Below are 12,666 nucleotides of genomic sequence, written 5' to 3' on the forward strand. Positions count from 1 at the left end.
AGCTGCCTCCAGCATCATCCGCGGTAAAATTAAAACAAAATAAAATAAAGTCACGCCAAGACTTAAAACTGACGGCTGGGTCATTGCAGCCAAGTCAACGTTAGTTCCTCCCCGTCATCATGGACGAGGAGTATTACAGCGGCGGAGGAGACTGGGAAGGCACGGAGGGTAACACGGTGAGAAGCCGACTTGTTGCTGTTAGGTCGGCAGCGTTAGCTTAGCCACAGCTCCACCAGCTGCTGATTAGTTGTGACAAGTGTACATTAACGCTGAGCCAACACGGAGGCAATGTGCAGACACAGATGCTGCTGCTCAGATGTCCCGCATGGTTTAAACTCGCGGAAGCTGAGCGCATCGGTTAGCCGGCTGCAGGCTACCAACGACGGCGTTGGTCGACACACGAACTCTGCTCACCTCTGGTTTTATTTCTGTCTATAGAGGGTAAAACGTCTCAGCTCTGCATTAGAGGCCAATTTACTTCATGGTAGATCTGCAACACAAAGGTGTGTCTACTACATTTATACACACCGGGTTGTCAAATAGTTTATAAGGAGAGTTGAACTCCAGGAGTTGCCGCACACACAGGCTAGAACTTCACAGTAACTTAGCAGAAGTCTCTTTGATGTGGACGTTTAGTGAACTTTTACTTCGCTGTTGAACTGAGCAAACGGAGCATTTTAGTGCTGAGCTGCAGATCAGTCGATTAATCGATTAGCCGATTGACAGAAAAATGTAATCAGTATCTCTCTTGATCTTTTTGTTAAAGCAATAATGCCAAACGTTCCCAGCGTTGCATGTGAGGATTTTATGCTTTTCTCTGTGTTATACCAATGTAAACGGAATATCTTTGGGTTTTGGACTGTTGCTCGGACAAAACAAGACATTTGAAAAAGTCCCCCTGAACTGTGGGAAATTAAATCAGGGATTTAAAAAAAAAAAACTATTTTCTACCATTTGAGAAACAAAATGATTATTTATTATTATTAAATGGCAGCTTAATCGATAATGGAAAATAATGGTTGGTTTCAGCCTCGTCTTAGCGTGCGTTAAATCTGATGATGCTCAGTCGGTCTTACAACTGGAGCCAGAAATAAATTTGTCAGCCTGATGATCAATCTGATAATGACATGACAATATTGTATTTGTTCTGTGGCACTTGTCATTTCCTCCTCAGCCATCTCAATGTCGTTGCCACTGCGTAAAATGAAGAAAGAGAACAGGTTATAGCATTAAAGAAGCATAAACAAACGTATCTTTCAGGAGGATGGTTATGTTGAAGGAGAAAATGACGGGAAAATCCAGGAAGATTGTCTGCAGAAGTTCTCCAGCAGGGACTACATCATGGAGCCTGCAATCTTCAACACCCTCAAAACGTAAGCACCTGTCTCCTCATACAACCGCAATATACACCCTCCATCATTCCGTGCAACACACTAAACATTTCAGGACGCTTGAATCCTAAAGATCTGCTGAGAGTTGAGTAATAGGAACCGTGTTTTTCTCACAGGTATTTCCAAGCAGGTGGCTCTCCAGAACACGTCATCCAGCTTCTCTCCGAAAACTACTCTGCTGTGGCTCAGACTGTTAATCTGCTGGCAGAGTGGCTCATCCAGATGGGTAGGTGACAGACTACGAGCTCTGTGATCACGTTGAAGACTTTGGTTTTGTTTTTTTTTCGGGGCTTTGAGTTGTCATTGCTGTGCCCAGAAAAAACCCTTCCCCTTCTCCAACTGTTACCATGCACCTTTATTGGTGCCCCTTCTTTTATTCTCTCATTTTTTTTATTTTTACTGCAGGTGTGGAACCAGCTCAGGTCCAAGAGCGAGTAGAAAATCACCTCAAGAGTCTCCTGATAAAGCACTTTGACCCCCAGAAAGCAGATTCCATTTTCACTGTAGAGGGAGAGGTGAGATCTCTGAAAGCTGGGGGGTGAATTTACCAATAACAGTTCCCTCATATCCTGAGCATCTTGTGCTATGTAACTGAATTTTGTTATAGACGTTTTTTTTTCTTGTGAAATCGCCAGCATGAGAAGTAGGAGGGACGGGATATGAAACTAATCCAGTCTGCTGTGTTTCTAGACTCCTGCCTGGCTCGAGCAGATGATCGCACACACTACATGGAGAGATCTCTTCTATAAGCTGGCAGAGGCTCACCCAGACTGCCTGATGCTCAACTTCACTGTAAAGGTATACTTAACCAAATAGAAACACGTTTTTTGGTGCTGGTTTCTAGCCTTTTGAGTGTGAGGATTTTTGTAGTTGATTTCACTGTAAATTGAAAGTTACTTTGTTTTATTTTTAAACTGATGCTCAGAAAAAGTAGCAATTTGAAGACATCACTTTGGAGTCAACTTTGATACTTATGGTGGGCGTTACTTTTTGACACTCTATAACCTTAACACAGTGAACAAATTATGGATAGATGAACTGATAATAGAAAGGAACTGACGGTTGCACCCCATAGACAGCTAGACATGAAATATACATCCTGTAGAGTTTGTCGGGCTTAAAAGTCATGCAGGTTTTTTTTCTCATTTATCTTCACATTATACTATAGTGCAGGTGTTATTGATGGACAAATCTGTCTTTGCCATGTTGTTTATGTTGTCTGAACTTGAGCAGTTGTTTGCATTTGCAGCAGTTCGCTTAGTCGCACGTGTCCTCTGTGGGTGTGAAGCTCATTTCAGACGCTGGCTACCAGGGTGAGATCACCAGTGTGTCTACAGCGTGTCAGCAGCTGGAGGTTTTCTCGCGAGTACTGAGGACGTCCTTGGCCACGCTGCTGGATGGAGGAGAGGAAAACCTGGAGAAGAACCTGCCGGAATTTGCTGTGAGGCTCACTTACACTTACTCTCTGATTCTGTGAAGTATAAGCTTTATTATCTGTGTTGACCAATTAATTTTTTGAGTCCAGAGGATTTGGTTAGTTCTTGTCAAATCTGCTTTCATCTTTTTCAGATATCAGATCTTTTATATCGTACCTTAGTAGCTTGCAGTTCTTTTACAGTCCTTTTAATATGTGATTGACATCTTTAAACCACGAGTGTAGCACTAAAATGATCAGTCAATTAATCAATTAGACTCTCCACAGAAAATTATCAAAAATTTTGATAATTGATTGATTGTTTTTAAGTTATTTTTCATGCAAAAATGACAATCATTCATTCCAGCTTCTCAAATGTGAGGATTTGCCACTTTTCGCTTTTTCATATGATTATAAATTGAATATCTTTAAATTTTGTACCGCCGGCCAGATGAAACAAGCTATTTGGTGTCACCTGGGGGGGTCTTGATCTGCTGTTTCTGTTTTTGATGATCTCTGCTGAATTTCTTCCCTTCCTCCCTCCTGTAGAAGATGGTGTGTCACGGCGAGCACACCTACCTCTTTGCCCAGGCGATGATGTCCATCCTGGCTCAGGAGGAACAGGGCGGTTCAGCTGTTCGTAGGATCGGCCAGGAAGTGCAGAAGTCTGCGCACGAGAGGTACAGTTGTCTCTCTCTTTCAGCAGAAATCTGCTAGTTAGACAAGAGCTGTTCCCTTTAGCTTCAAAGAGTATAACTGATCAAGTGGATACAGTTAACTGTGCAAAATCGGGTTATGTAGGTGACGTTGCTGAATAGAACCAGGAATCCATTCAAATCTAGATCATGGACTGATGGCGGTTTTTACTCAGCAAACTTATCGAGATAACTCAGTAATTTCGACTCTGGCAACAAGCCCCAGGACACTGCCTCAACCGTTGGGGTTGATTGGGTTGTGTGTGTGTGTGTGTGTGTGTATGTAACGAATACCAAATTTCACTGTTGACGAGAGTTATGCGGTTGTGGTTCATATCTCAAGAGGTCACGATGCCAGTCAGATAACCCTCGCCCTCGGTACAGCAGCAGCCTACCCACGAGCCTGCCAGGCACTGGGTGCCATGTTGTCTAAAGGAGCCCTGAATCCTGCAGACATCACAGTTCTGTTCAAGATGTTCAGCAGCATGGACCCTCCTCCTGTCGAGCTGGTGAGCACACAGCATCTTTGTTTATATCCACTACATGCTTGTTAAAAGCGCTGATCACTGAAATATTTGTCTTTCATGTCCTTAGATCAGAGTGCCTGCCTTTCTGGACCTGTTCATGCAGTCGCTGTTTAAGCCTGGATCAAAGATCAACCAAGACCATAAACACAAATACATCCATATCCTGGCCTACGCTGCCAGTGTGGTCGAGACGTGGAAAAAGGTACTGAGAGCAGGGATACTGTTTGAAAGATGCTGATATGATGCAGCAAATGTGTCGTTGTTAGCAAAAGGAAAGTTACATACATGTAAACTTGTTTGCAGTAGTTGTATAGTAGTTGATAGTCGAACTAAACTCCAGGAGAGGTATTATAAGCAGTTGTCTTCTGCTTTTGATCAATAGTAAGTTGTTTATTTCCTGACAGAATTTATATGCTCATTTGTGCCTTTTATGCTCCCTGGTTCCAAACCTGCTGCTTAAACTCTCTGTCACATTTGACACCTATTCAATCCCAGAACAAGCGAGTCAACATCAATAAAGATGAGCTGAAGTCGACTTCTAAGGCCATAGAGACTGTGCACAACCTGTGCTGCAATGAGAACAAAGGAGCCACGGAGCTGGTGGCTGAGCTCGGCACTTTGTACCAGTGCATCCGGTGAGTGGAGACGCAACATTTCATTGCCACAACACCTGCAAACTTATAACTCCAGTTAAGGAAAGAACGCGTTTCATTTGAGAAGACAGTGATTTATAATTATAATGTGCTCTGCTGATGGCACTGAGAGACAGAAAACATATCTTAATGCGCTTTCAGTTAGTGCAAATAGTTGTCAGAGGTAGTTCTGTAAGGTGTATGAACTGATTATTTTTTAGCCACTTTAGGGCAACAAAAAGCTGAAAACATAATATTGCCATATTATCAGCTTAACATTTTTGTTTATGGGGAATGTGTTTGCAAACAGTTAAACACTGCCGGGGTAAAAAACTGATAAAAATGATTTCCATCAAAAAAAGAATTCATGAGCAGTTGAATTTTACCTGGAAGTAAACGTATAAATAAACTTTTATTTTGATTGATTTTCATTGACCTGTGCAACTCACCACTGACAGACTCCCACTGAGTTCGTGTGTGTGTGTGTGTGTGTGTGTGTGTTTGTGTTCAGGTTTCCGGTAGTTGCCATGGGGGTTTTAAAGTGGGTGGACTGGACGGTGTCTGAGCCGCGGTACTTTCAGCTCCAGACCGACCACACTCCAGTACATTTAGCTCTGCTGGACGAGGTGGGAGAGTGCTACCAGATGAAAGTTTACTATTTCAGACTTTAAGACAGATGTTGAATTAAAAATGAACTCTTCCCCTGCACAGATCTGCACGTGTCACCAGCTGCTGCACCCGCAGGTCCTCCAGCTGCTCATCAAACTGTTCGAGACAGAGCACTCTCAGCTGGACGTCATGGAGCAGGTGTGTGTTTGTCGGCTCTCAGTGAATGCTTCTCATTTCACTTTTCAATAGAAGTCTGTGTGTTTTGACTGTGTGACGTCTTCAGCTGACAGCATGTTGGTTTTACCCCCCCCCCCCCAGCTGGAGTTGAAGAAGACTCTGCTGGATCGAATGGTTCACCTGCTGAGTCGTGGCTACGTCCTGCCCGTAGTTGGTTATATTAGAAAGTGTCTGGAGAAACTCAACACGGATATCTCCCTCATTAGATACTTTGTCACTGAGGTAACAGCGGCTTCTGATCTCCATTAGTGGTAAAGAGACAAAACATGGGAAAGGAAGTGACTTCTGGTTAAAATATTTTCCAGTTACATGGTGTCTGCAGATCCTGAAAGTCTTAAAGCATGATTTATACATTCATGGCCCTAATCTGGTCTTGAATAAAGTGTAATACACAGTTCTATATGTTAAATTAAGTTTGACAAGTCAGTAAAAAAAAAAATCAGGGTTTTTGAGTAGAGCCAGGCAAGTAATCGAGAATTTGCCAAAATGATGACTCCAAGCGACCTAATTTCAGTCACATCTTATTTTGATAGTCTTGAGATAGTTGGTTTTCTATTGTAGTAAAAGAAGCGCCTTGAAAGGGTTAACGATTGAATCTATTCAATGCTACTCACAGCCATAATCCGATGTCTTGTTCATTGTTCAGTAATAGCCTGAGATTGCCACTGTGAGCAGCGAACTGTGCACAGGGTTTATTTAATAAAATTCATAGTTATCAGGGTAAATATGAGAAACAAGGATGAGTTTTGCCTTGGTGTTGACAAATCTGCATTTGTTTCTCAACTGATCATAATTGAAAACAGGTCTGTTTTACCGCTAACATATTATTAAACACCCATCAAGATATATTCATAACTTGTGTGTTAAATCAACCTAATTTAACCCCAGTGTTTCTCTTTAAAAGGTGCTGGATGTGATCGCACCCCCCTACACATCGGACTTTGTTCAGCTCTTCCTGCCCATCCTGGAGAACGACAGCATCGCAGGGACGATCCGCACGGAGGGAGAACACGATCCTGTTGCCGAGTTCATTGGTGAGTGACTTGCCGACATTTTGAGCCAGCACAGTCATGCTACTTGTTCAACGAGACAGAGTGAAGTTTACAGTACTCTACTTCAGGCATTCCATGCACAACAATATTACAGCAGAAAGTAGGAAGTGGTTTTCACGTACGAACACGGGACAGTGAAACTACAATGTAAAATATCGTCTGTTTTAAAAGTCATGTGTTTTAATTGGAAAACTTCCTTTCATCATCCTCCTGAAGCACTAATGTGATTATTTCTGATTTTGTTCTTTTTTCTTTACCCAGCTCATTGCAAGTCAAACTTCATCATGATAAACTGATGTAGAGAGAAACGCTGAAAACGTTCTTGTTGGAGATTGTACCAAGAAGACCCAACAGGGACAGCAGATCCGGGATCCCGATGATAACCAAATGCTCTGCTTGATGTTGAAGCGCATAGCTTGGAGAAAAGACGGTCTTTTCAGTTTGACCAAGTGAATGAGGATTCGTTTTTCTACTGAGCCAACTGACACTGAGCTAGTAGAATGATGGAAATGTATGGTAATATGACAGAGAAGAAGCTCTCTGAAGGTGCAGCTAAATCTTTTTCTTTTTCACCTGTATATCTGATTTTCTATATTTTATGTTGGTTCAAGCTGTTTTAAAATAAAAACCTGAATATGTAGTTTTTAGTGCTTTTTTTTTTTAATTTTATACAACCATGATCAGAAAATGTCACTTTTTTGGGTCACTTTTTTTATGACTTTCATTAAGAAACTAATATAAATTCCATTCAGTCTCAGTTTATAAAAGCGAGCTGTCTTGCAGTCAGATGTAAGCAGCAAATCCACATCAGTGTTTAGAACTTGTACAAAGCAAAAACACAGCAGTTAAACTACTTCCCCATTATGGATCAAGGCTTCGCACATTGGGGGGGGGTGAGGTCTCTTGATATGGACAAATCAGTACCAGAAAGCTTTACTAACCTTGGTTACAAATACAATTCGATTAGTGGCACATGCCTATGTACAGGGCACATTTGTTAGATGAACAGAGGATCAGCGGGTTACACTGCAGGAGAGGCCTGAGAAGTTTCTACGAAACTGTATACTCATGTCATGACAGGAATCCCTCTGTGAAGGTGAAAACAGGTTTTTACAACCACATCTCAGATCTGCAGACAGAGAGTAACCGATACTCAAAAGACAGATTTAGTGTTGAGCATCACTTAAGTGTTGTGTTTATTGGTACGGTTTGAAACAAAAGCTCAATTTTTTAAAAAGTTTTCTGATGTGTAGATTGTTCAGTGTGTAAACAAACAGCATATTACATAAATCTTTACTTGATGCAACGCGCATATAAGGCACACTTAAAATTCCTTTTTTTTTTTTTTCTTTCCACAGTTTGTGTGTACAATTTCTGCATCAGGTTGCAGTGTAATCTTGTTGATACATTAACCACAGACGCTGAAAACATTCAGTGTCGGAGCAGCGCAGGACAAAATAATAAACACCGTGTTCTTTGGCTGGGTCAGTCTGCATTTAAGAATTAACACTGAAAACCTGCTGTATGTATGTCCTTTTGATGACGTACATTTATTTTATTCATCCCATAGTGGCTCTTAAGCATGCAGTGGCTGAATTTTTCAGTTGCACAGATAGGAGTTGTACTGACGTTAATAAACCCCCACCCCTCAATCCCTCAATTTAAAATTTCAGACGGTAAAACAGCCTGCAGACCTGTGATTAAAAAACACAGAAAATCTTTTTTGATTCAAGCAGGTCTAATATACAACTGGAAGATGTTGGTTCTGAAATCGGACCCCCTGATTACAAGTGTAAAAAATAATTGCAGATAAGATCTCTATAAAGAAAAATCTGAACTTCTTCCCTTTTCAAACTTTTACATATACATAGTTCCCCTCTGCCTGAGACGGGAAGACATGAGCGTGGGCAGCGACGACCTCTGATCCTGTGGGCGCTGGTCTCCTCTAGAGGTAGGCTTTAGGGACAATCGGGTCTCCGAACATGCAGTCTTCCTCCAACGCCAGGTTGTATGTGCTGCCACTTCCTCCCTTGAAGGCACTGGTCACGATCCTGAGCCATCCCATCTCACCCTGAAGAGAGGAGAGAAATAAATCAGCAGCTACTCTGATAATGGATAAACTGTCGTAATAATTTTCCAGCCAAAGGGCCAAACGTTCCTTAGCAATCTGAAGATGTTGCCTTGGACATAGGAAAACTGTGATGGGCCCTTTTCATAATTTTCTGATATTTTATAGAAGTTCACTGATTGATTGAAAAATTAATCAGAAGATCTTATGACGGGGCTGTTTGTTTATGTTGCCAGGAAGCAAATCTTGTTTAGCAATGCTAGAAATTTAATAAATAATACGTTGGGATGTTTTTATTAAACTTAATGGGTTTTCGGAGGCTTTAAGTGACACGTTCTTGTAAATGATGAAAATGACTTATATAAAACCTCAAAGACAAGTCATCATTTAGAAAGCAAGATCTTTACTGTTGACCTTAGATCGGACAACAGTTCCCACTTTCACTGTGTGAAACTTTCTGTTCGATGAGGACTTACCCATGGCTCTCCCCAGGAATTACGCACAATCCAGTATTCAACGCCGTCCTCCACTCCCCATCCTGCCACTGACACGATGTGGTTGATGTAAGGTTCCTCCTGGTATTCAGAGTAGAGACCTCCACTGTACGCATCCAGCTTGTCAGTGGCCATAATCCCACAGCTGGAGAAAAACAAGCACCACAGATTAGATCCTCCCTCTGGGGAAATGCAGGTCAATGACTGAAATCAGCTGCACTGGAATGAAGGCGTGGATCTACGATAATACAATATTCCACAGCAATTGTACAACAGGTAACAGTGTGCCTTGGAGGGCCTAAGCAGCTGAATGTTGAAGTATTTTAAATTGTGGACCCTCTGATTCAATGGTCTCTAACCCCCCAGGCCACAGACGGATCTGGTTTCCATGAACTTTTGCTTCCAAGATGCCAGAAAAAGGTATAATTAAGGAAAAAAAATGCTACATAATTATTGTATAATTATTGAATTCTTTTCATTCCTTTTTTATTTGCCCTCCTTTGTGGAGCTACTTGGTTGTGAAAGACTTTTCACCCTTTTTCCTCGTGGAACAAACTTCTTGAAGACCTGAGATCTGTCACAACTGTGTCTAGTTTGAAAAAAAATCCGAAAAACTTTATTTTTTCTCAGACTTATTAATAGTAACTGTGTGTTTGCATCTGTCTGTGAGTGGGTGGCTGTAAGATGGATGTGGGTTCCTTGCGGTGTTTGCACGTGCATCTTAATATAGTCTCACTAAGTGTAATGAAATGTGATATATAATTACAATTGGCTTCCTTTATATGAATAAATGAAGCATTAAAAAGCAAAATTAATGCACTGCTGTACTGCTCTAAAAGAAAAGCAAAAAGGAAACCTGATGGGTCCTCTAGTGTAAATCTCTGCCATCATCTTCTCTCTTCCGCTAACAGCTCCATAATCTCCCACTTTCCACAGGGTGTAGTTCTTCACAACATGGCACACATCAAAGGTGGTGCAGGTGCCACATTCGTTGAAGGGCTTGCACTCTTTGGAGAGGGACACAGAACGTACACAGCTCAGACTCAGACTGTGTAAGAGATTTTAACCATTACTTTGTGCACTGAAGGACACTCACTCTGGTCTTTAGCCTGGTAGTTATTGCAGGTCTCGTCTGGGATCCCGTGTTTGTTAGCATACTCCCAAACCCCGCTGTGATCCCCTCCATGGCAAGTGCCGGCATTACCGCAGTCGATCACATGCTGGACGGAGAGATAGGCCGACGGCCACGCTCCTTTCCGCTTAATGTTGATGCGATCTGGAGCGAGCAAACACAGAACTTTAATAAAATGAGAATGAAATAAAAAGCACAACTACCAGTCTCTGTTAAGCTCCTTCTGTGCAAAGAGGAAGAGGAAATATTATATCTTTATTAAAATATGTCTGGAAATTCATGTGAGGACCTGCTGATCTACAGCAACCCATTTGGATATTTATCATGAGTCATACCTGCCATGGCGCTGGTGCTGCCATGGGCCCAGCAGGAGCCACAGTACTGGGGAATGTGCTGGTTGCGTGTCGTGCTGGCAAAGTTTACGCCATTGATGTTCCTCCAGTCCCACGACTTGGGCAGATCAGAAATGTTTAAATACTCATGAGGACGAGGAGTGGTCCTGTGAACAGAGAGATCTATAGATACACTAGTTCTGCAGCGGCAGCAAACTCAATGATACACAAGACACATGTAAAAAAAAAACAAAAACAAAAAAACAAGCAATTTGAAGATGGCTTCAGGGTCTGATGGTCATTTTGCACAATTTTTTTTTTTTAAGGCCTAAAGGAATAATCAAGTATATTGAAGGAATAATAGAGGGATTAACCCATAATGAAAACAATCATTAGTTGCAGCCCTAAACATACTGCATCTTGATTTTGTTAATGGGTTGTCTGCATTTCCTTCACACAAATCAGACCTGTGTTCTCAGCTACGGTATAAGATCATGTACAGATTAATTTCTCACTCTTCTGTTTCATTTTCTTTCTCTAAATATGAAAAAGTCCATACACAAGCTGTAAAGCTTTAAGCAACAGTAAGTACAAGTACATAAGTACATATCTTGGTCATAATCTTTTAAAGACAAATTTGAGTGATCCTTTTCATAAATAATAGTTTATGCTAAAACATTAATATCATCAATATATTTCAACTGCACTGTAAAAACTCTCAAATATCAATATTGGTTTTGGCCTCAAAAATACAGCTTCAGTCAGCTATAGTTTTTCGGGCTGACTGTGACATTTTCAGACTAAATTAGAGCTGAAACGACTGGTCGACTATTCGATTGGTCAATTGACAGAAAAATGATCTGCATCCATTTTGATCATAAGTTAATCATTCTTCAAGCAAAACTAGTGAAACCATGCCAAATATTCCCCCGATTCCTGCCTTTCAAATGAGAGGTCGTCCTGCTTTTTCTGTCATATATCATTGTAAACTAAATATTTTTGGCTATCTGAACTTGTGGTGGAACAATTGTGGGGTTTTTAAATTATTATTCTCTTAAAGTTTTTAATTCCCCTTGTTTTTTTTTTTAATGTAACGTTTTGTGGCTAGTTGGAAAAAACAAAAACAAAACGTGTGTGTGAGGTGTGTTGAGTTGTACTGGGGGTACGATAATAACTCAGTCCTGGCAGTGCTGTAGCTGTATAAACAGCACTTTTAAACAGTCAGTCAGTCTTCTAACTGCTAACTTCCTCAACATGTGATGAACTAAACCGCGTGATTTATGGAAAGCGATGACACAGAACATTTCCAGAACATAAATCTAACGCCACCTGTCCAATCAATATTTTTACTGGCACAAAAACAAGATGAAATCACAACTCGCGACTTCATATATCAAGGGATTTTCTTCACATTTGACTGTAAAATTAAACTGCCTAACATATTAACTTAGCCATATTTATCTCAGCCCTCTGGTGTTTATGAGACCACGGCTATCTGAGCTAACGTTAGCTAGCTAGTCCCCCCTCCCCGTGATTTTTTTACTTACTTAGTTTTGAAAAGCACACAAATCCCTTCCACTTACTTCAGTCCAAAATCGTTTCTCCTCGGTGTGCGGACATAACAGGGATGGTTCTGGTTGAAAAACAATCCTGCGGACACAGCGGACACCACGGCCGACAACAGGACAACAACCGCGGCTCTCATCTCTAACACCGACCAGGCGGTAGGCTCCACGGAGCGGCGTTTCAAAGAGGACAGGAGAGGACAGGCGAGGACAGGCTCCGGGGACCGGTGCCAGCAGCAGAGACAACCTACACACTGCTGAGTCTGTCGATAAACCCCGAGCTGAGGAACCGGTCAAAGTCATGTGACCGAGAAAAACGTACGCAGACACCCACGTTTTACAATGAAGTCACAAGTCATGGTCATGCTGAACAACGACGACCGTGTAAAAAGGCTATGGGCTGATATATAGCTGGGATGAATGATTCAGTGTTGGGAAACGCATTTCTTTTTAGGAGATTTATGAATTACACTTATTAACTGACTGTTGACGGCTCATACTAGCCTCACATAAACCGT

The 12,666-nt window shown here is 41.5% G+C and overlaps 2 protein-coding genes across 3 annotated transcripts; one reads left to right on the forward strand and one right to left on the reverse strand.

Moving 5' to 3' along the window:
• The first annotated feature begins 61 nt into the window (after positions 1-61).
• nelfcd (negative elongation factor complex member C/D) lies at positions 62-7,183 on the forward strand. Of its 2 annotated transcripts, none has more exons than XM_040158932.1 (15): positions 62-176; positions 1,261-1,373; positions 1,508-1,617; positions 1,797-1,906; positions 2,082-2,189; positions 2,680-2,832; positions 3,355-3,485; positions 3,844-4,009; positions 4,095-4,229; positions 4,523-4,662; positions 5,171-5,285; positions 5,371-5,466; positions 5,587-5,727; positions 6,410-6,539; positions 6,819-7,183. In XM_040158932.1, exons 1-15 carry the CDS (start codon positions 120-122, stop codon positions 6,851-6,853), a joined length of 1,740 nt encoding a protein of 579 aa, XP_040014866.1. In that variant the 5' UTR covers positions 62-119; the 3' UTR covers positions 6,854-7,183. The 2 variants fall into 2 exon arrangements, with proteins under 2 accessions (XP_040014866.1, XP_040014867.1); XM_040158933.1 differs by lacking the exon at positions 62-176 and adding an exon at positions 307-503.
• Positions 7,184-7,861: 678 nt separating this feature from the next.
• Positions 7,862-12,493, reverse strand: ctsz (cathepsin Z). The gene is made up of 6 exons (XM_040158957.1): positions 12,167-12,493; positions 10,587-10,750; positions 10,216-10,395; positions 9,976-10,126; positions 9,102-9,264; positions 7,862-8,628 (listed from the first exon to the last, which is right to left on the reverse strand). The coding sequence occupies exons 1-6, from the start codon at positions 12,286-12,288 to the stop codon at positions 8,503-8,505; spliced, it is 906 nt and encodes a 301-aa protein (XP_040014891.1). The 5' UTR covers positions 12,289-12,493; the 3' UTR covers positions 7,862-8,502.
• Positions 12,494-12,666: the final 173 nt, after the last annotated feature.

This window comes from Xiphias gladius, chromosome 21, assembly GCF_016859285.1.
Source record: "Xiphias gladius isolate SHS-SW01 ecotype Sanya breed wild chromosome 21, ASM1685928v1, whole genome shotgun sequence".
NCBI lineage: Eukaryota > Metazoa > Chordata > Actinopteri > Istiophoriformes > Xiphiidae > Xiphias > Xiphias gladius.